The sequence below is a fragment of the Cotesia typhae genome, unplaced genomic scaffold (assembly GCF_013202065.1).
Source record: "Cotesia typhae breed Kobodo isofemale line unplaced genomic scaffold, CoteBio_Ctyphae contig_50, whole genome shotgun sequence".
NCBI lineage: Eukaryota > Metazoa > Arthropoda > Insecta > Hymenoptera > Braconidae > Cotesia > Cotesia typhae.
The window spans coordinates 175049-197833 of record NW_027423758.1 but is presented as its reverse complement, the minus strand read 5'-3'; the positions used below and the strand labels follow the sequence as shown (position 1 = coordinate 197833).

Below are 22785 nucleotides of genomic sequence, written 5' to 3'. Positions count from 1 at the left end.
AGGAGTGCTGAGTATGGGAGTAAAAAACACATGGAAAGGTACGTGTAATGTAAGTAAGGTGTCTATAGAAGCTAGTGTCTTGTAGTAAGTATCTGGTTGTAGTTAGACGAGGATATACCTCTATCTGCAGAGACGAGACGAGATACAGTGAGGAGCCTACACCAAGAGCCAACCTGTCGGTGAAAGTCGTCGGCCTATTTTGTCTTTGCCTTCTACACTAACAAATGGAACCAACACTGACATACTTATACCCACACACTGTGGTTTTTATTAAATTCATGGCTTTGTTTAATAAAAACGTGGACGTCACCTGGACGATCGCTAAACTCCCACTTTTAGACGTGCTGTGAGTAGCATCTTCTGCATACTTACCTTTACGAGTCTCTTCAGACATTCTTTTTCTTCAATTGGATCTGCTCATCTTCTTCCACCGATTGGCTTTAATTTTTTTTTTTTCAGTGATAAAAAAATTAAAAAAAAAAAATTTAATTTTAAATCTGCAGACTAATTTTGGTTGTAAAAAATTAATTAGTACCAGAAAAAAATTTTTTTATTTCATTTTTATTGTTGAACTTGAAAATAATTTTTTTTTTTTTTTTTTTTTTTTTAATTTTTTTAACTATCGACGTTTTTAAAGATATAAGTTCACCGCGATGTTACACTCATCAAGAGCTTTCATTTGAGTACCCACATGCATTTTTATATATTTTTCATATATACATATATATAATATATATAAATATATAAAATATATGAAAAATTGATGTGGGTACTCAAATGAAAGGTCTCGATGAGTGTAATATCAGGATGAGCTTATATCTTTAAAAATGTCAACAGTTCTCAAGATACAAGATAATTAATGAACAGGTAACATAGTCTTATAATTATCTACTTTTTTTTTTCTTTTTTAAGTAATTAAAATAAATTAATAGAAAATAATTTTTTCGGGAACTGCTACGAAGTGTAGCAGTTCCAAAAATGAAATTAAATCACCAGCAATAAATTAAATAAAATAAAAAAAAGAAGTTTTAAATTAGCGCAAAGGAGATCAAGGACATGGTTTATTGGTTGCAAGGTCCTGGGTACTGACGATTCCGGCCCAATTCCCCAGTGGTACGTGCAGTGAAAAATAATGAAGATTTAAATCTCTCTTACATACATATGTATTAAAGATGATCGAGTTTGTTGCGTAAAATATTTATACAGATAAATATTTAAATGAAAAATCATCCGGACATATATCATCATCTGACGCAACTCCATTTTCATTTAAATCAATTACATTTGTAACTTATAACTAGAGATACGTATTTAAAATTAATACATTTATTTACAATATAACATTAATATTATTTAAATTAATTTCCATTTTCTTTGTTTAAATAAAATAATAAATAATAAAATTAATAAATATCTTCCAGGAAAACAATCAATGGGATCTACTGCAAGGTCACCCGATCGAGTGACCTTGGTTTTTTTTTTTTTTTTTTTTTTTTTTTAATATTAAAAACAAGTAATTGATGTGCGTGCTGGCTTAAAATTTTATAAATGCTGGCAAAATAAAAAATTTGATTGTTATTTTTACTAACAATTATTTCTAGATAAATTGAGATGTTTGAATAATAACGGAGTAAAAAAGAAAGGATACATAAATATATAATAATAAAATTAATTAAATGGATGTCAAGGGTGTTAAAATGATAGATTATGATTTCGATGAGCCAGGATAGTAATAAACGAGGGCAGACGCAGGAAGTTGCCAGTGTGCTGCGTGGAGTTCTATTATTTGCAATAGGATCTTACGAATTGCTGGTTGCGTTGAATTGTCAATAAGAAAGCTATCACGTACAGTCGCTAGTAATTGTTCTAATTGCATTGGCAGTTCTACGTCCAGATCTTTACCGATGCATGTTAAAATGTAAAACAGACACTCCATCTGTAAGTTTATAATTTAATTTTAATTTAATAAATTAATTCAATTAATTTATTATTAATCATTTTTTTGTTAATTTATTCCATTTTTACTTACTTCAGGTAATGATGTGATAAAAGAAGCCCGCAGACAATCGAGACAACACTTCCAAAGAAGAGTTAGCAAAACTCTGCCGGGTGGAACACCCTCTTGCTGTGTTTTTAATTGAAGTTGTCTTCGTTTTAACTAAAGTACAATTTTAAATTAATTATTATTAATGATTTTTTTATATTTATGACACTATACATCGTAAGGGTATTTCTTTTTTAATTTTACATGAGGAATTTTATTTAATTTTTATGATTTTGAAATTATCAGACACTTGAAAATTTTTTGAACAATAAACTAGGTCTAGAAAATTATTCTTAAAAAATTGCACTTAAAATTTTTCAGATCACCTAAAGATGAAATTTTTTAAATAAATTTTTCTTGCCATAATTTATTAGTTAAAAAATTATCAGATGTCTCTCTACTATCGTAAATTTTTTTATAATAATTTCAGTTTTAAATTAAAATTAAAAAAACCCATTTTATCATATAAATACTACACAAAATTTTCTTATATAGAAGTGAAGAAATATTACTACAGAAAACTTACCTGGCAGTACATTTCATTGAGGAATGTCATAAAAGCCGAAAACCGATGACAAATAGAAAGATCGTGCAACGACCGCGCATGATCTTGGTACAATTGTTGGCAGGTGTTCAACAAAGATTCAAGGAACGTTTCTTTGACTTCTTTCTCAACAATTTTAATGCAAATTTTAGCAGCAGGTTCCGCGTGTTTCCGCTGTTCGACGACTCTTCCCAACAGATGACGGACTAACTCCATCAAGGAGCGTGAATTCAATACATTTGGATCTGTAATTTGATTTAAATGAGACAACTGTGCAAAGTATTTTTTTACAATAATTTATTTGTTAAAAAAATAATTAAATATCTTGAAAATTAATTCTAATTTCAACTTAATTTTTTTCAGGGTGTAAATAAATATTAAAAACAAAATAAATACCTTCGATTGCTTTAATAAGTACATCTTGTATCGCCGCAGGAAATTTACCTAAGGCCGCAATATCGGATATGCTATTAGCCTTATGAGCGAGAACATCGCTATTAAAACTCTTGGATCGCTTCAGCCCGTAAGAAGAAACGAAAGACAATGACTTAGTCAGTTTTCCAGGTTTCACACTTGGATTTATTTTGGGCTCGACGTTGAAGTGAACCCGACTGACATTTGCCTGGGGCGTTATTAAAAATCAACGATGATGATTAATGATAAATCAAGAATGAATAATGCCTATTAAATTAATTATCAATCACCGATCAATGTCTCAATTAACTCACATGCAAGATGTTGCCGCTAGAAGCTGATGTATTAAGTGCGTGGGAGTGCCGCGAAGCGCCGTGGTAATTAACGACGCTATGGCTGGGGTGATAAGAAAATTGTTGAGGCTGGTGTGGATGTTGATGCTGATGTTGATGTTGGTGTTGATGCTGTTGAGCGTACAAATAACGTTGTATGTTCCCGCTTGATTTACTGTGCTGCAGATAGTAAGATCTGTTATCGTTTGTCATCGGTTTATTGTTCGCTATGTTGTGATGATGCCCCTCGTTATGCTTCATTGTAAACTCTTTCGCGTGTACGTTTAATTGTTGGTTGGCCGTCGTGATGTCGTTTCTTCCTCCTGGTTTGTAAAATCACAAACTTAATCAATTAGTTAGCAGTCAATTGAAAAAAAATTTTTTTTTTTAATTAAGTAATTTTTTCAGAAAAATTATTTTTAAAAAATTGAATTTTTTTCATTTCTACATGTCAATTTATTTGATAAAAAAAAATCAGATATCTGCTAAATTAATTTTAATAGAATTAACAGGTATTTGAAATTTTTTTACAATTTTATAGCAATTAAATTATTCTCTTAATAATATAGATTAAGCTACCCATCTTAAAAATTTTTTTAATAATTAATTTAACAAATAATAAATAAATTATAGCAAAAAAAAATTTTTTTAAAATTGACATGTAGAAATTTTATGAGTGCAATTTTTTTTTAAATATTTTTCTATTTTAATTCAATTAAAAAATTTTAAAAATTTATTAAATTTATTATTGTTTTGATTTATTGTAAAATTTTTTTTTTATGATTCAGACTAATGGATATTTTTTGCAAGTGTAATTAATTATTTTTTTAAAATTTATTAATTTTATTTAAGTAATAGTTTTTATCCTCCCGGTTTTTTTAAACAAAAAATTAGTTACAATTAATTAAGGAATTTATACGAGACTGAAGTTGACATAAAAATTTTTTTAGATATTTATAGCAATTAAATTATTATAAAAAAATGAAATTAAAAAGTTTCACATGTAAAAATTAATAAAAATTACAAGTGAAAATTTTCAGATGAATTTTTTTATTGTAATTGATTTATTAACAATAATTTTTAAAATTAAGAGCTGACTGCTAACTTCAGTAAATTTTAGTTTTTTATAATTTATTAATTAAAATTAAATAGTTTTTAACGAGGTAAAATTTTTTACAAAAAATTAGTGTGAAATAATAATTGCTGAGTGTTGAAAAAAAAAAAGTTATTTCTTCTTTCAACTAAACAAACAAAGCGAAAATTAAAAAATTAAATTAAATAATTATAATTACCTGGTGGTCGATAAATTTCAATGGTCGGCTTAGCTTTAACTGCCGTAATAGCAAAATTTTTTTGATCTAATAAATCCCGCATCTGAGAAATAAACCACCGAAACTAATAAACTTTTAGCAATCAAAATCCAACATTTTAGTAACCGATTTCAGCGCGTTTATAAAAAACTTAAGCAAAAAAATAAAAAAAATAAATTAGTCTGTTTAATAAAAAACTATAAACTATTTAAAATAACAAGTAACTACTGAAATAAAATAATTACAACAAAATTAGTTAATCTAAAACTTATATTCTCACTTGAACACACAAAAGAGAGAGTAAAGTCTGATGACTGGTAACTAATAATAGCAAACAGGCGCAGTCATACAGTCAGAAGTCTACTTATAAATATATATATATATATATATATATATATATATATGTAACAGCCGAAGACGATGGAAATAAAAGTTACTGACAGATTTTATGCCCACATTTAAATAATAATAATTATTTATTAATAAAATTGCACGGAAAATTCTGGCAATTTATTTCTTCAACTATTATCCACATCAGCGACTTCATTTGTTTAATCATCGCTAATTAATATTTAATATTTAATATTAAAGCCTGACTCACGCGCCTTAAAAGGCAATCTGTCTGAACTTTACTAGAATTATAATTAATATAATTTATTTTTGCGTTAATTTATAAGCTTAATTTATAAAAATTATTTACATTTAAATTTAAATATTATTTTTTTGTGAATTTATTTAATAATTGTTAAATTATTATTATTAAGCACGCGAAGAACGTACATCAACTATTGCGACGTGCCAACTAACCAGTGACAGTCCAACAATCATTTGTCGCATCATATTTTTAATGTATATGAGAGATATTATGTCGTAACATACCCCCTCTTAAATTTTATAACTGCATGATCGCGATTATTTGCGTGGGCGTAATGATCTTACAATTGGACAAATTTGAATTACTCCCGCTTTTCTTCCCGCGGTGTTTATGTGTACAGAGCTTCTGTAATCTCGACAAAATGTCCGCCGGTGAATTAAAATGTCGGCCAAAAGGGCGTATAAAAAATTTTTTTTTCGCCATTCAACATAGAACTGTTCAAAACGTAAAGATTTGTCAAAAAAAAATTTTTTAATGTACTAATGCTAAAAGGATACATCTCAAAACATACGCCCTTTTGGCTCTAGAAAAAGTTTAGCCTAAAGCCAAAAGGGCGTATAAAAAAACTTTCAATTGTTGCTCTGAAATATAAAATTTAACTCTAAAAAATAAATCCAGATCATTTAATATTTTTGAATTTCGCGCCTCTGACTCACCAACAATGTTAGATATCGCAACTGTTTTTTTTTTCTTTTTCAATTAAAATTATAAACAGAATTCGTATTAAAATTGTAATAAGGTAAAAGAGCCAGTTATTGACACTTGCAAGTGTCAATAACTGGGTCTTTTACCTTAATAACCTTTAAAAATACCTATTTGTAATTTAATAATCAATATATATATATATATATATATATATATATATATATATATATATATATATATATATACTTTCAATTATGCAGCAAAATTAGTAACATATAAATGACAATTCAAAGCAATCGGCAAAAAAAATTATCCGCCCTTTTGGCTTTAGATCACTAAATTTTCAATGTCCTAAAGCTAAAAGGGCGTATAAGTTAAAACATACGCCCTTTTGGCATTTGGGTCACGATATTAATTTTTATTTTTTTTTTTAATAATTAAAAAAAATTAAAATTTTCAATTTTTTAATTAATTAGAATTTAATAAAAATTTATATGATATTCTTATTACAAATAATTAAATATATATTTAAAAAAAAAAATTTTTTTTAATTAATAAAATTAAAAATTTGTCAAGTGAGTATTAACTTTAATGTCATATTCTTATCACCGACAATTAACAATTTGTTAATTATCGGTGACAAAAATTAAAAGTACTTAACCGATAATTTTATTTAATCTTCTATTAGTTGTTTCAGTTGTTCAAGCGAGTTAATAAGAATGACTTCTACTTCGTGTGATGAAATAAAAGACTCCGTAAAAAAAGAAGAGTGTCTTAGCAAGAAAGCTATTTGGTGTCACAAATTAGAAGACGCAGAAAAGAGACATCAATGTTTTAGGAAGAAATGCTTCAGGGAAGTATATGACTACAACGCGCGAGCAATTATTAAAACAAGATTACCCTTCGTATTTCCCATAGTCAATTACTACGCTATTCCACGACGAGGTAACGAGATTCAAGCATATGAAGCTATTTTGACGTCTTACAACAGATGGGTCAAGTTTTCGGAGCTTGCTTTTGATTTGTATGGTTATTTGGAGCATTTGTCTAGGAAGGATTATGTGTGTGCTGATGTATGCGGTAAGTAATAGTGTAAAAATTTATTTGTACAAAAAATTATCAAATTTCTGCTAAATTAATTGTCATGAAAATATGACATTAAATTTAACGAATTATTTGACCATTTTTTAATTTTTTAACAAACAAATTTGATCTAAAAAATTGCATTTTTAATTTTTTTTAATTTCTTAATTTTTTAAAATTTCCTAATTTTTTAAATTTAATTTTTTTAAATTTCCCTCATTTTTTTTTAAATATAATTTATTTTTTACCTTATAATATAAACCTTTATAAATCTTAAAATTAAAACATTATTTGGAAAAATAAATTTTCATAAAAAAAATTCAAAAAAAAAAAACTTAAAAATTTTAAGTGCAATTAAAAAAATTTTTTTTTTTACTCAACATTTATTGATTAAAAAAATAAAAAATGGTTAAATGTCTGCTAATTTTAAAATTATATATTAATTTAATTAAAATAATTTTTTTTTTTTCATTCTAGAAAAGTACATCGCCCTTGCAACAACTTCCAAGATATTTATTTACATAAATTTAAAACAAAAACCATTTTATTCTTTTGTTAACTCACCATCTATATCATATGTAATTAAAGAGGTCAAATTTGGATATTATACTGATGAAGACGACAACAATCATTTGTACATAGTTGCTACATTTGAGTCTGGAGATTCGAAAGCTTGGATGATACATACTGATGATGATGATTATAGAACCACGAATTGGATTGATACTAAGCAAATTAAAAATTCAGAACCTAAATATAAAAATTTATGGTTTGTTTTAATTACTATGTTATAGTTTAAAATTTTGAGTTAATTATTTCTGAGCTAGATAAAATTTATTTAAATTCAGTCTCGAATTATCTAGATTAATTGATATTATTTTTAGTTAGAATTAACCAGAACTTTTTACTTAATTGTCTGAAAAATGAAATTATGATTAAATATTATTGAAAAATTGTTAAATATTAATTAAAATTTTTAGTTCTGGGACAGCGAGGAATTTTTATTCATCAAGTAATCTTGAAATAAACAAACACACAATAAGAGACAAAAAAATGAAGATTGAATGTTCCATTGATTTATCGAAAAAAAAGGAAGACTCAAAAAAAAGCTCTGAAAGGATGACAACATTTTCTAATGAAATAGTTGCTTTGGATTCAAATGATATGAATGTAAGATTTTTTATTACCTACTAAAGTTAGTTGAAAAAATTTTTTTTTAATTTTGTAACAAATTATTTAAAAGAAAAAAAAATTTTTAATAATTAAAAAAAAATTTTTTTTTAATTTACTAAATAATTTATTGTTTATATAGATTTATGCAGTAACCTGTCGCGTGGATAAAAATTTAGATTCTACAGTAGAGGAACTTTTTTTAGAGCGGTTTGTTTGTCAAGACGTTTTGCTAATTTGTACCAAAGGAGGTATTGCGTATGACCGTAAATATTGTTACGAACCATTGCCCAAAGAATTTAATTCTAACACTAAAGTTTATTTGACAATGGAAGATTTTATTATTTGCACTTGTGGTAAGTGAAAAAAAAATTTTTTTTTTTTAAATAATTAAAAAAAAATTTATGATTGCAGGTAAATATATTGCCGTTTATGATGATCCGTTAAATGAATGGATAGTTCGTGATTTAATTGATGATGATCACTATGTAACAACATTAATTGTTCACGTAAATTTACTTCTCGTTGGATTTAATACTGGTATTAAATTAATCTATATTGTATCTTGTCAACTAAAGATATTTTTAAAGATATAAGCTCATCCTGATGTTACACTCATCGAGACCTTTCATTTGAGTACCCACATCAATTTTTCATATATTTCATATATTTATATATATTATATTATATATATATATATATATATATATATATATATATATATATATATATATATATATATATATATATGTATGTATATATAAAAAATATATAAAAAATGCATGTGGGTACTCAAATGAAAGCTCTTGATGAATAATAAAAAAATTTGAAATTAATTTTTATCAATTCATTATTTTTCAGGAGAAATTTTTGGATATGACGTTAGTGTTACTCAATTTATAATGAAGCCAAACTTCTTTAATGGACCCAAGTTCAAAATATCAGAAATAAGAGATCCTATTATTGCGTTTAAAGTTTTTGAACAACAATTAGATGAATCAGATTTAAAAAGACGAGGTATTTCTGAAGATCAAAGAAAAAACGTCTATTATCCATATATATTAATAATATCTTCAAAAGACTCTTACGTTTTTAGATTTACTAATAATTTTTATGAAACAATTACTAACAGTTATTTACATCATTACGTAGAAAGTCATAACACACTTCCTAAAATTGAACGATGTGATATTCATAAAGATGATCACTATACTTTCGTATCTAGTTAAAAAAAAAAAATTATTTATTCAATTTTAGATATTTTTAATATGGTGGTCACAGCAGTCACATCTGCAAGGTTGCTAGTTAATTATCCATATTAAATTATAATAATTTAAATTATCTCAAAAATAGTAAATATTTTATTTATATAATTAAATTTAAAAAAATTTTTGAAACCTAAAAAATTACTGAATTTATGAAAATTTTCAACAGTGTAGAAAAAATTAACAAATTTTCATATGTGACCAGCATATAAAAATTTTCCTTGGTAGACCATTTTCATCAATTGCCTTTAACCTGTAATTGTAAAAAAAAAAAAAAAAAAAAAAAAAAAAAAAAAAACAAGGAATGAATAAATAAATAAATAAATATTGAATGTGACGATAATGAATTACTATAAAAATTTTCATTAAAACTAAAAATTTGATACTAAAAAAATAAATAATCGATTATTTTTATCGACAAAAATCGCGTCGTTAATTTATTACTTTAAAGTATTATATATATTTATAAATATATATAATTAAATGAAATAAAATAATAATTAATAGTAAAATAAATTATCACTGAAGCTCCGCTTTAGGAGGAATTTATAGAGATCTAGATAAAAATGCACGGTAGAAATAAATTCTAGATAAATACTTGTATTTACGGTGTTTGAGTTAACTGGAAAAAAAAAAAAAAAAAAAAAAAAATTAATTTAATATTTAAATAATTAATAATAATAATAATATTTAAGAGTAGTTAATGTATATACATATACAAATCAATAGAAAGTATTGAAACAAAACGTATAACATTTAAATATTGAATTGGAGAATAAAATATATTCCGTAATTATAATTCACTATGTCTACACATTCTGTACAGTTAATTCAAATTCAAGGATTTAATACCTCAATATACTTTATACAAAAAGGCTACTTATTATCTATCATTAAGACATACCATAGCATGATAGTGCCCCACCACCAACGCACCGATTTATTATTTCTTCATTTTTCATATTTCTTTTTTGTGAAAACAAAAAATTTTAATTATTAAATCTTTTAAATTAAAATTTTTTAATTTAAATTATTTAATTTTAATTTAATTGCAATTGTACATGAAAAGAACAAAAAAAATTACATTGCATATTTTCTTATATTATACTCAGTGTAATTTGTGGAAAAAAAAATTTTTAAATAATATCAAATATAATCTTGGATTATACTCAGTATAATTTTAGATTATATAATTTTTTCAAAAATTGTGAAATTCAAATTTTTTTTTTTTAATTTATAAATTTTTTTAAATTATATGCACTTTATTTTTGTTCTTTCCTTGTAAACAGTGATTTTAATTTTTTTTTTTTTTAAGCAACTGGTGGATGTTGCACTGCATGTTTGTACTGGTATTACAGAGTCAGTCGCCAGCGAGCATTATCACACACCGCACACTACGCGCTAAAAGTGTTTATCTCGGTGTCTCACACATATTTTTTTTTTTTTTTTTTTTTTTGTATTTTTGTAATCGTAGTTCACAACTCGTTCGTTGAATGAACACACGGTTCCTTTTTATCATAATTATCATTATCATTATCATTATTCATAATCATTATCATAATTAACACGGTATTTAAATCTTGATTGATATCGGTCCCGGTTTGTTAAAAGTAAAAGTATCCAAAAAAGTAATAATTAACTGGAAATAAATTGAAACGGATCGGTATAATGCACGCGAATAAATGATAAATGTTGAGTTTAAGAGAAACTCTTTATAAGTTAGCCAATAAATTAATCAGAACGAACAAAAATTAAATAAAATAGATGTATATATATATAGTGTACACTAATGTATAATGTAGAAAATAAAATCTATTTACGATTTATAATTTTAGTTGTTTAGATTTAGACAGTTAATACCAGTGTACAGAATTGGTGCATTTTCGTAGATCCTCCGCAGACGTTAGACTCAAAAAAGTTTTTTTTTTTTCCTTTTTTTTTTCTTAATTAAGATCTCTGTCTTCTAAGTACTTGTACTCGAAAGTAAAGCCTTCTTTTTTTCTTTGTCCCCATTTTTCGTAATCAAAGTAGATGTATGTGCCCTGGAAAATAATTATTAATTTTTATTAAGTTTGTAATTAAATATTTAACAGGGTGGTCCAAAAAAAAAAAAAAAAAAAAAAAAAAAAATTAGGTACTTTTAAAATGTCATAAATCTTAAGCGACTTTTGAGATAAAAAATATCAACTTTCAATTTGTATTTTTCATTAATTAAAATAAAATTGAAAGTGTCAATAACTGGGTCTTTTACTTTGCCTTTAAAAAAATGTATTTGTTATGAACCACTCTATTGAAAGGCCCGAAAAAATAAATTTCAAATTACTTGTTCATACTCCTCGTTGATTATTTTTGGCTCTTCGTGCCTTTGGAACCACATCATATACTTAGTGTGAAACCTCCAGCTTTGTTTTTTGAGTGCTTTGGCTGCCAAATACTGGCCCTTAGAACCTTCCATGTAGTAAAATATAAAGAAAAGCGTCTCTGTTGACAGTCGTTGGAAGAATTCGACAGTATCCGAGTGAGGTAGCTGCACCTGTAATCATATATAAATATTAAAAACCATTCAATAATAAAAAAAAAAAAAATAATAATAATAATAATAACTTTAAAGATATTATTATTATTATTATTATTATTATTATTATTATTATTATTATTATTATTATTATTATTATTATTATTATTATTATTATTATTGTAATAATAAATACCTGCTGATAATATGGAGGTGTCTGGCATAAATTTCTAGGTAAATAAGATCTGAGCCTCTCGGAATCCGAAGGATGAGGCATATGATAAAAAGCAGCCTCCATCATAGCAAACTGGAGTTGATGTTCCTTCTGCAACGGAACCGGACCGAGGGGTGCAACACCCAGTAACGGTGGAATATGGGCTTCACTGGTGGCATTGTTTGTCTTAGAATTGTCGAAGATATTTCTGGTGGGCTCACCAGGTGGGATCTCAAGTCCAGCTCTTACGATGACTTGCTGAGCCATCGACTTAAGAGTCGACATGCCGTCGGGGATTTTAGATATGAGACCGTTGGCAGTGGAGGGAATCGGAGAGCTGGCATTTACAGGCGAGGGCCTGCTGCTCACTGACGAGTGTGGTGAAGCTGGTGGTACTGGCGTCGTTATTTCCGTCTCGTTGCTGTTGTGGTTCTGGCTCGGCTGGTGCAGCAAGTGTCCTGAAGAAATGTTCGACCCGGAGCTCGGAGCTGCGGGATTTCCCGAGCTAAGCTGCAGCTGCGTCACGCTTTGCACTTGAGCTGGTGATACTTGCTGGGGCTGTGGTGTTAGTTGCGTTATGGACTGGTGTTGAGGCGCTGGTGCTGGTGATTGGAGCTGCGATGACGTTGATAACTGCTGCTGGGATTGCGATAGTTGCTGCTGGGATATTGATTGAGATACTGGTGAAGTTATGCTAGACATTGACGATGATAGAAGGCCATTCTCACTGTTTTGAGCTGAAATTTTTTTATTTTTTAATTAACAAGATTGAAACTTTTCAATTTATTTAAAATGATGATAAAAAAAAATATGTTGTTTTAATATTTTTAAAAATAAATTTTTTTATGTTCGTTATTAATTAACACCTAAGTTTATCAAGATCGTGTTGTCAGCATGCTAAATCCTTTATTTGTGTTTTTTAATTATTTTTTTTTTAATTATCCTAAATAATTTATAGATAAATATATAAACAATAATGTTTCTAACGTTGAAATAATTTAAAAATCTTTTTAATAAACAACTTGATGTACACATTTTGTATTTGTCCCACCAGTCACCCTTTAAATAAATAAATAAATAATAAAAAAAACTTACATGATATTTTGGAGGTAGAATGAACAGCTTGTGAATTAGTGTGCGAAGCAGCAACGGTGGCAAAGTTACCGGCATTACTGGTGGCAACGTGATTACTATTTGAATTAGGCGAGCTATGGCTAGGTGTCATGGGAATGGTTTTACTCGGCGTACTGCTCGTTAACGTACTAGGTTTATTATTATTGTTGGCAGGACTACCCGTCGCTGGAATGCTCGTTTGAGACGAGTTCAATAGCGGCCTCACCGCTGTCGGCTTAACGGGCTATGAAAAACAAAATAAAACAAAAGATATGAGGGATTACTCACAGTCATTGTCAAGCCAAATCGTCTCATCGATGATAGCTGATAACAATCATCGTGATACGAGGATAAGAATAAATAAAATACAAAATTTATTACAGTAACAGTCTCGACCTTGGGTTTTTTGTCATTATCTGTGGAACTATCGCTCGAGTGATTGTGCATCGTCGAGCTGAGAGGTGGAGACGGTATCGGGGACGAGCAGGAGTTCGTCGAGGTTGGAGTCCCGCCGGTCTCGTTGCTGTTGTTGCTGTCGGTGGTCGCCGACGAGGGGATACCCACTCCCGAGAGCTCCACCTCGTCCAGCCCGATTATGTCGTCGTAGATGTACTCATTCTCCTCAAAGTCCGGCTCCTGGGAGGACTCTATGTAGTACTCTACGTCGTCTTTTATTCGCTTTATCGTATTTACTTCCACCGACATGTTGTCCAGCATACGGAGCAACGTCTCCAGCTTACGTATATGGTACCGGTGTCTGTCCAGCTTAGATTTTAATTCGTCCATCCTGTCCTGCTTGTCTTTGTCCAGCCTCTTTTTCTTTCCTGCCAGCAGGGATTCGATCTCGGACTCGAAGGTGTCTAGTTGTAAATTTAGCGTTTCTATTGAATTCGCTAGCCAGTTGCTCACTTCTTCTCGTTCTTTTTGAGCTGGGTCTAGCTTCTGAGCTGCTCCTAGTCCTTCTTTTGAGTATGCTTTCGTTTTTGTTTCTCTTTCTACGACTTTAAATCGTTCCATTTGCTGAAATTTTTTATTATTAATAAATAACATCATCATTTTACATGTTTTAAATCTTTGTAAAAAATTAATTATTACATAAAAAAATATATTATTTTCATTTTTACAGTAGAATTTTTTTACTAAATAATTTATAACATTAAAGTTAGCAATTAATTTTTTTTAATTTCTAAAAGTCAATTTTTTCTTCTTTTATTGTCATAATTTGTTAAAAAAAATTTTTAAAAATCTACTAAATTAATTTTCACTACAATTTATGACGTTAAAATTAACAGTGATCATTATTTTTTAATCTATTTATAAAAAAAAAATTTTTCTCGCAAAATTATTTATAAAAAATGGCAATTTTAATTTTTATTAAATTTCTATATCAATTTTTTTTGCATAATTTATTTGTTAAAAATTATTAAATATTTACTAAATTAATTTTCACTATAATTTACGAAATTATAATTAACACTGATCATTTTTTAATTTAACAAAAAAATTTTTCACGAAAAATTATTAATAAAAAATTGCAATTTTAATTTTTTTTTTTTTTGCCATAATTTGTCTAAAAAAAATTATTAAATATTTACTAAATTAATTTTCATTAATAAAAACTATAAAATTTTTAAAAAATTGTTAGATATCTGTCAAATGAAATAAAAAAAAAATTTCTAAAAATAAATAACACTAAAATTAATAACCAAAACAAAATTTCCTAAAAATAGTATGACATTATCAATAAAAACAAACTAATTACCGTTTCAATTAATTTTCTGTTTTCATACAAAGTACTTTTATCCTTTATCTCTCCAGAAGCGATCCAGCTTTTAATCTGATCGCGTAACCTCTGGAGTTTCTTGATTTCCTTTTTGAGATCAGCCTCATATTTTTCCTTCTGATTGCTGTTGGTGGCATTGTGTACCTTCTGCCAGATGTCCTCGAACGTTTCCACACCCTCGGAAACTTTCTTAAGGCACCTGTCTATTTCACCTGGAAACAAAGAAGCGAAGTAATTAGCACATCATATAGCAAAGGGTGAAAAAATGCACAATAAACACTGAATATCTGTATAAATCAATGAAAAAGAAGATCATGATGACATATCAAGCCTGAGAGCATGAAAAACCACAGTAGTTTAAGTGATGATAAACCGCTGGTCCCAAAATTAACCACGAGCAATCAGCAAGAGTGACAATGTTAGGTTGCTCGCGTCCAAATAACCAACACAAATAAGCAGCTAATTTTTCAGGTTAATTCCCAGTGATCCAGGTCCGTTGCTGGAGCTCCATCATCCTCTGGGTCGTCACAGAAAGCTCTTCTGGGACTCTCTCACATGACCGCGTACAAAAGGACCTTCAGCATGTAAACAGATAGCTAATGGTTAAAATGTAAAATAATATTCTCACCTTGCAACTTTCTCGTCGCAGCCATGGCTATGAAAACATATGGTTTAATAATTCATGCATAGTCCAAATATAAACGTTTAATGTGCTAATAAAACGATCTAAAGATTGTTATTTATTTAATAAACAAATTTATCTTAAATAATAACTTGTTAATTTACAAATCCCGTATCAACTCAATGATTGTTAGCGAGAGACTCTTTCTTGATGGCCACAAGATGGCTTCCGTTTTCAAATGACAACGACCAATCACACCACTTTATTTCACCGATTTATTTTCATGGAAATTATTCTTAACGTTATTTGTAAATTAGTTGTTGCTCTCTGCTGCTAAGCAATTCTTAATCCTGAAAACTTCAATCAGCTCTATAGTTGTATAGTTGTTTTTTGGTAAAAATAATCTTAATGTTATCTGGAGGACTGTTAGCGCACAACTAAATTTTTTTTTACACACAAATATTTTTTTTTTTACGCACTTGTTTCTCCCACTACCTCGCGACTCATGGATTAGTTTGTTAATTATTTTTTTAGTGAGCATCTAACTTCGAACTAAATAATATTGAAGTTAGCGGTCAGCTGTCAATTTTAAAAATTTTTTTAATTTTTATTTTAGAAATTTCATTTTAATTTTTTAAATTATTAAAAAAATTGACTTGTAGAAATTTTTAAAAATTAAAAATGCAATTTTTTTTAAATCATTTTTTAGAACAAATTTTTTTTTTAAAGAAAATTAAAAAATTATCAAGTAACAGCTGACTTTAATGTCATATTTTTTTAATAAATTAATTATAATAAAAAAATGCTTATAAAAATTTTCACTTGTAATTTTTATTAATTTTTACATGTGAAATTTTTTAATAATAAATTTGTTCTAAAAAATTATTTTCAAAAAATTGCATTTGTAGTTTTTTAAAATTTCTAAATGTCAATTTTTTTGGCCATAATTTATTTATTACAAAAATTATTAAAATTATCAACTATCTGGTAAATTAATTTTCATATTATGACAGCATCAACAAATGGTATACATGTTTTATTTATAATTATTTAATAAGTACTTGCGCATTACACATTTGGAATTTGTTATCTATATTTTCAGTCTGCTGCTTGTACATGTGTCAAAAAAAACCTTGAGAAGTTACCCGCTGAATATTGATAAGTCTTACTGGAGTCAACAAACATAATTTTTTGGGTTTGTTTTTTTTAATTAAATCTTTTTTTTTTTTTTATTTTTACATAAAAAAATTTTTTTAGATTTTTAAAAATTGGCAAGTAAAAAAAAAAAAATCAAAATTTAATTTATATCATTAAGAAGCTAAACAAATTTTTACTTGCAATTTTATTCTAATTAAAAAAAATTAAATATTCTCAAAAAACCAATTTTCTAAAAATTTATAATTCAAAAATTATATTTATTAATTTATTAGAGTTGATTTGTTTTTTTTTTTTAAGAAAAATTTTTTTTACAATTTTTCAACTCCAAAAAAAAAAAAAAATTTCTTGTGCTCCAATTTTTTTTAAAAAAATATTTAATTAAAATTTCAGATGGCGCTGTATTAAAATTCTGTTCAGCAAGATACTATTGCAAATAGCAAGTAAACAGTTACTTGTCGCAATCTTCAGTCTCTAGTCCAATCTGTCAAAAATATTTACACACTTCAAAAACTAAGTGTCAAAAAAAAAAAATGGGTTCGCTGACAAGCAGACAGAACGCTGGAGTGGAAGAAGTTGACATAGTATCAAATCATGCATACAAATATCCTCCGAGATCAGGTAATTATATTAATTATATTAATTTCCTCCAATTGTCGGATTTAGTGGTTACTAAAGGGAATTTGTTAATCAGGCAACTACTTCGGAAGTCACTTCATCATGGGAGGAGAGAGGTTTGACACGCCGCAGCCGGAGGCTTATTTGTTTGGAGAAAACGCGGACTTGAACTTCCTGGGAAGTAGGCCGACGCCTTTTCCGTACCCTCCACCGCAGGCAAATGACCCTACCAAGACACTGAAGAGTCTGGTTAACATCAGAAAGGAGTCTCTGAGGCTGACCAAGAGCATTGATCCCGTGCCGACGTCCTCAGAGTCTAATGACACCATCAATGCGATTAAGAACTTTGGAGAAGGAGATGTTGATAAAAAGACCACTAGGTTTAATATCGAGTTTACTTTTGATTGCGATGTCAGATGTGCGATTACTATTTATTACTTTTGTACTGAAGAAGTCACAGCCAAAGGAGTCTCGTAAGATTTTTTTTAATTAAAATTTTTATTGAAAATTAATTTAGCAGATATTAAATAATTCTAAGAATTTTTGTAATAAGTAAATTATGGCAAAAAAATGATAGATGAATTTTAAAAAATTAAAAATGCAATTGAACAATAAACTAGGTCTAAAAAATTATTTTTAAAAAATTGCACTTAGAATTTTTTAGATCATCTAAAAATGGAATTTTTTAAATAAATTTTTCTTGCCCATAATTTATTAGTTAAAAAATTTCTAAAAATTATCAGATGTCTCTCAATTTCACTATCATTAATTTTTTTTCATAATAATTTCAGTTATAAAATTCTAAAAAAATTTCTAATGTCTGTCAACTTCAGTGTCATATAACTACTACTAGCTAGCAACCTGCAGTCACTATTTGACTTCCGAGATTTACGGATTATCAATAAGAAAATTTTGGCTTAATGATTTTTTGATATTTATGACACTATACATAGCTTGAGTACTTTTTAAATAATGTTTAAAAATAATAGTGCTATCACAGGATCAATTAAAAATAATTTAATGGACAAATGTGACGGAACAAATTTATAGAACCAACAAACTATTAAAAACTCCTCCAAAAACTTGACATAAAAAATTAACTACTAAAAAATATATAAAACCAAAAGGCACTAATTCTTATCTTGACCTTTGTGATGATACCAAATTAAACTATAAAAATTCCTTTAAAAATAATAATAATATGCTCGTCACAAAATTTTCCTTACTCTCTCAATTATTTAAATCATAAATGACTAATTAAAACTTTTTAGATATGTACCGAGAGATCCATCAATGAACTCCGAGACATATCACTACAAAAAAGGAGCAAACCAGCAGTTCATCCAAACGTCCCACGTCTTCGATCCGAGTCTTTACAACGAAGAAGACTTGCTCTACAACACAGACCGCGAGATAGTTCCAATAGCTATTCACTGCGTGGCTGAGGAAGGATCAGAGGAGCCAAAGCAGTCACACACGACGATAGCGGTCGTAGAGAAGCAGTCTGACGGATCCTACATCCTAAAGGCTCTCAAGCAGAAGCTCTACGTCGACGGTTTATGTTATTTGCTTCAGGAAATTTACGGAATAGAAAATAAAAACACTGAAAACACAAAGCAGCAAGGCAGCGACGAAGATGCTGAAGATAATGGCTCAGAGTGTGTTATTTGCATGTGCGATGTTCGGGATACTTTAATCCTGCCTTGTAGACATCTGTGTCTTTGTTACGGATGCGCTGACTCTCTGAGGTACCAAGCTAACAACTGTCCGATCTGCAGAGCTCCCTTCCGTGCTCTTCTTCAAATTAAGGCGCTTCAAAAGGCTACTGGTGCTATTATTTCTAATCCTCCGATGCCTGAAGTAAGTTGAGAGGCGTTGGAGTGCTCAAGTGGAAAATTGGGAAGCCATTAATTCGTTTTTTTTTATTTTTTAGGGAAGCTGTGAAAATATTCCCTCGGGGTATGAAGCTGTTTCATTGATAGAAGCCTTGAATGGCCCGTATACGCCGAGAGTCGTCATTCCAGCTCCAGAATCTCCTGATACTCCAGATAATGATACCGCTAGTGCTATTCAGGCGGCTGAAATTTTAAATAGGTGAGTTATTTATTAGTGGTCATTTTTTTGGGGAAATTTTAAATCGAAAAATTATTTATTTTTAATTATGAGCATAAATATGACTAATTAAAATTTTTTAATTATTAAAATAGATTGTGACTTTTAATAAAAATAATTTTACTTCGGTATATTTTATTTAGACTTTAAAAATAATAATAATGAGATTTTTAAAAAAAAATTTTTTTTTTAATTTTTGTCTGCTCAATTATAAATAACTAATTAATAATTAATGATAAATAATTAATAAACATAAATTTTTTTTCAAAAAAAAATAAATTAATAAATTATATTTATTAAAAAAATTTTTAACAATAATAATAAATATTTTAGAATTATATTTAATAAATAAAAAAAGTAGTTGTTGATTAGAAATTAATACAATCGGTAGTAAAACTACCCCATTGCAGATCTGCAGAACGAACACCAGTGTCGAAGCACACGGGTCTAAAAGACGGCGAAACGGGAGCTGCGATAGCGAGGTCCAGCAATGCGACACCCTGCCCTACTCCGGAGTTTCGCATGTCTGTTCTGCTGGCCAGAGACGAGATCATCGTCAACCAGAAGGAGTTGCATGGACGCTCCCCGGGTATGCGGGCCAAAACCAGTCATCCGCGTGAGAAGAATTCCATCAGGACTCGGGATACTTTAAGACTTGTCAATGAGAAGCAGCCGCACTACGACGTAATAATTAATTACAAATTATTTAATCCTAAAAATTTAATTAAAAATTAATAAACAATTTATTTCTTCTCTAGGTGCAGGGCCAAGACGAGGACAGTGAAGCAGAAAAATTATCACCTCTCCTAGATTCAGCAGCTAGCACCGACCCCAGAGAATCTCACCACCGCATCTGCGATCTGGACATCGACGACGAGATGACCAGCAATGTCAATGAGAACGACAGTGAAATAAATTGTAATTCCCATTGACAAAGAATTAATGTTTACACAAATTTAATGTCAGAGTCTCCGGTCATTCGTAAGGTCTACAAACAATATTGAATCTCCTGCATAGTATTGCGAGTCGCGACTAACAAATGTGATTTATTGATTAATTATTTGTATGTATCATTGTCAGGTATAAGGCTTTGTATATTTAATACTTTTGAATCTAATACCCACTAATTATTATTATTATTATTAATTAAAAAAATAGATTTTATAAATAATTTTAATTGCCAGAGCGTTTTAGTAAATATTGACAAATAATTCGAATTATTAAAAAAAAATATATATAAATAAATTATAATTGTAAATGAATTTTTTAAATTTATATCTATTATATATTATATGTATGTATAAATATTACTACCATGACAGGTAGAAAAATTTTGTATGTAAATAAATGCAAATATTAATAAATATTGTTGGAAAAAATTTATTGAGAAATTAACAAAGTTTTATAACTTTAAACTGGTACTAAAATCTCTCGGAATTTTTTCCATTCAGAAAGAGGTCCATGTTCTGGCAGATATTTTACGTTGCAACCGTCTGGGGCAAGACGGCCAGCGTTTTTCAGCTCTTCGTACTCAGCTCTCTCATATTTCGTGAATCCCCATTTTTTGGAGACATAGATCTTTTGACGTCCTGGGAACTTGAACTTGGCACGACGCAGAGCTTCAATAACTGCTGCCTTGTGACGGTCAGATGATCGGACACTCATGATTGGCTGGCCAATGTTTACACGAGCTACTGTTCCTTGGGGCTTGCCAAAAGCACCTCTCATACCGGTTTGGAGCCTGTTTAATTATTTTTTTTTTTTATTAATAATTTATTAATTAATTTATATGAAAATTATCAAACATCTAAAAATTGAAAAAATTTTTTTTTCATTGAAAAAATTATTAAAAAAATTTTTTTTTTAAATAAAAAACCTAAAAAAAAAATGTAAGTCTAATTTTTTAAAAATAATTTTTTGGTTTTAATTTAATTAATGAAAAAAATTAAAAATTATTTAATATTTTCCAAACAATTTTTAAATTAAAACAAAAAAATATTATTTAAAAATTACACTAACATTTTTTCAAGGTTTTTGCTAATAAAAATTTTTTTGTAATAATTTTTTCAATGAAAAAAAAATTTTTAGATGTCGGCTAACTTAATTTTTATGTTTAATGATTATCAATTAAATTACCTATCAGCTCCAGCGCATGACAACATTTTGTTGATTCTGATGACATGGAAAGGATGTAATCTCATACGAATATGGAACTGATCTTTTCCAGCATTCTTAACCATGTATTTGTTGCAGCAAATACGCCCTGCTTCTAGAGCTTCAGAGCTAAGCTGTTCATACTCATCTGACACCAGATGAACACACAGTGGGAAATCTTCAACACTGGCTTTCTTCTTTCCCAAATCGAAGATTCTGATCTTGGGGTCTGGGACACCACGACAGAAACGGGATTTTGGGTACGGCTTGTTTTTACAATACCGATAACTATTAAAAAAAAAAATTAAATTAATTAACATAAAAAATTGACATTAATCAATTTTAATTACAAAATAAAATTCTAATTAATTACTCTAAAAATTAATTACAATTTTTTTTTACCTTATTGAATAACCGAGCTTTCAATAAAAATTATTTTTGTTATTTTTTTACAAGAATTTTTATCAATTTTAAATTTAATTACAATGATTAATAATTAAATTTAATTAATTAATAATAAAAAAATTTTTTTGAAATTTAATAATAATAAAATTAATAATATTAATTAATATCAACAAAAAAAATTGACATTAATTTTTAATTGAAAAAAAAATTTTAAATAATTAAAAATTTACTTAAAAAATTTTTTATAAAAATTATCTCTAAAAGTAATTGCAATTTTCCCTCTTGCATCATATGGCATAACCCAACTTTTAATAAAAAATTTTTTTTCAATTTTTTTTTAAGAAATTTATGAAAATTTTTAATTTAAATAAAAAAATTAATAATTTAATAAAATTGATCAAAAAAAAAAAAAAAAAAAAACTTTTAATAAAAATTAATAAAATAATTAAAACAAGCATGACTTACCATCTAGCTGGTCGTCGTCCCATTTTGACACTAAAACAATAAAACAACAATAAGTTACAAAAAAAAATATAAATTAAAACCAACAAATAAATATCCAAACAATTTAAACAAAAATAATTAGTGTAAAAAATTGCAAAGATTGTTAAATGCTTGCAAGATCAATTAAT

General features: G+C 27.8%; 5 protein-coding genes across 13 annotated transcripts; 2 read left to right on the top strand and 3 right to left on the bottom strand.

Annotated features, from left to right (window-relative positions):
• Positions 1-1145: 1145 nt before the first annotated feature.
• On the bottom strand, positions 1146-5499 carry LOC141531713 (MIF4G domain-containing protein B). Of its 6 annotated transcripts, none has more exons than XM_074249652.1 (7): positions 5425-5499; positions 4627-4708; positions 3317-3657; positions 2985-3210; positions 2571-2833; positions 2030-2158; positions 1146-1936 (listed from the first exon to the last, which is right to left on the bottom strand). In XM_074249652.1, exons 1-7 carry the CDS (start codon positions 5482-5484, stop codon positions 1706-1708), a joined length of 1332 nt encoding a protein of 443 aa, XP_074105753.1. In that variant the 5' UTR covers positions 5485-5499; the 3' UTR covers positions 1146-1705. The 6 variants fall into 6 exon arrangements, with proteins under 6 accessions (XP_074105753.1, XP_074105755.1, XP_074105754.1 ...); XM_074249654.1 differs by lacking the exon at positions 5425-5499 and adding an exon at positions 5345-5410; XM_074249653.1 differs by lacking the exon at positions 5425-5499 and adding an exon at positions 5345-5359 and having other exon boundaries at positions 4627-4794.
• Positions 5500-6427: 928 nt separating this feature from the next.
• Positions 6428-10930, top strand: LOC141531712 (uncharacterized). Of its 2 annotated transcripts, none has more exons than XM_074249650.1 (7): positions 6428-6519; positions 6633-7024; positions 7505-7796; positions 8008-8197; positions 8340-8553; positions 8612-8737; positions 9059-10930. In XM_074249650.1, exons 2-7 carry the CDS (start codon positions 6664-6666, stop codon positions 9424-9426), a joined length of 1551 nt encoding a protein of 516 aa, XP_074105751.1. In that variant the 5' UTR covers positions 6428-6519; positions 6633-6663; the 3' UTR covers positions 9427-10930. The 2 variants fall into 2 exon arrangements, with proteins under 2 accessions (XP_074105751.1, XP_074105752.1); XM_074249651.1 differs by lacking the exon at positions 6428-6519 and having other exon boundaries at positions 6650-6801; positions 6863-7024.
• Positions 10931-11213: 283 nt separating this feature from the next.
• On the bottom strand, positions 11214-16023 carry Not3 (CCR4-associated factor Not3). Of its 2 annotated transcripts, none has more exons than XM_074249647.1 (7): positions 15716-16023; positions 15067-15299; positions 13701-14324; positions 13287-13548; positions 12174-12928; positions 11786-11995; positions 11214-11504 (listed from the first exon to the last, which is right to left on the bottom strand). In XM_074249647.1, the coding sequence occupies exons 1-7, from the start codon at positions 15738-15740 to the stop codon at positions 11406-11408; spliced, it is 2208 nt and encodes a 735-aa protein (XP_074105748.1). In that variant the 5' UTR covers positions 15741-16023; the 3' UTR covers positions 11214-11405. The 2 variants fall into 2 exon arrangements, with proteins under 2 accessions (XP_074105748.1, XP_074105747.1); XM_074249646.1 differs by having other exon boundaries at positions 13686-14324; positions 15716-16005.
• Positions 16024-16811: 788 nt separating this feature from the next.
• On the top strand, positions 16812-20810 carry Mrgn1 (Mahogunin ring finger 1). Of its 2 annotated transcripts, none has more exons than XR_012479975.1 (7): positions 16812-16904; positions 17258-17485; positions 17559-17955; positions 18754-19342; positions 19416-19576; positions 19986-20278; positions 20353-20494. XR_012479975.1 is itself a non-coding variant. In XM_074249649.1 (7 exons), exons 2-7 carry the CDS (start codon positions 17398-17400, stop codon positions 20524-20526), a joined length of 1683 nt encoding a protein of 560 aa, XP_074105750.1. In that variant the 5' UTR covers positions 16815-16904; positions 17258-17397; the 3' UTR covers positions 20527-20810. The 2 variants fall into 2 exon arrangements, 1 of the variants encoding a protein (XP_074105750.1); XM_074249649.1 differs by having other exon boundaries at positions 16815-16904; positions 20005-20278; positions 20353-20810.
• Positions 20811-20958: 148 nt separating this feature from the next.
• Positions 20959-22778, bottom strand: Rpl10 (ribosomal protein L10). Its single transcript, XM_074249663.1, has 3 exons — positions 22619-22778; positions 21731-22036; positions 20959-21335 (listed from the first exon to the last, which is right to left on the bottom strand). The coding sequence occupies exons 1-3, from the start codon at positions 22639-22641 to the stop codon at positions 21005-21007; spliced, it is 660 nt and encodes a 219-aa protein (XP_074105764.1). The 5' UTR covers positions 22642-22778; the 3' UTR covers positions 20959-21004.
• Positions 22779-22785: the final 7 nt, after the last annotated feature.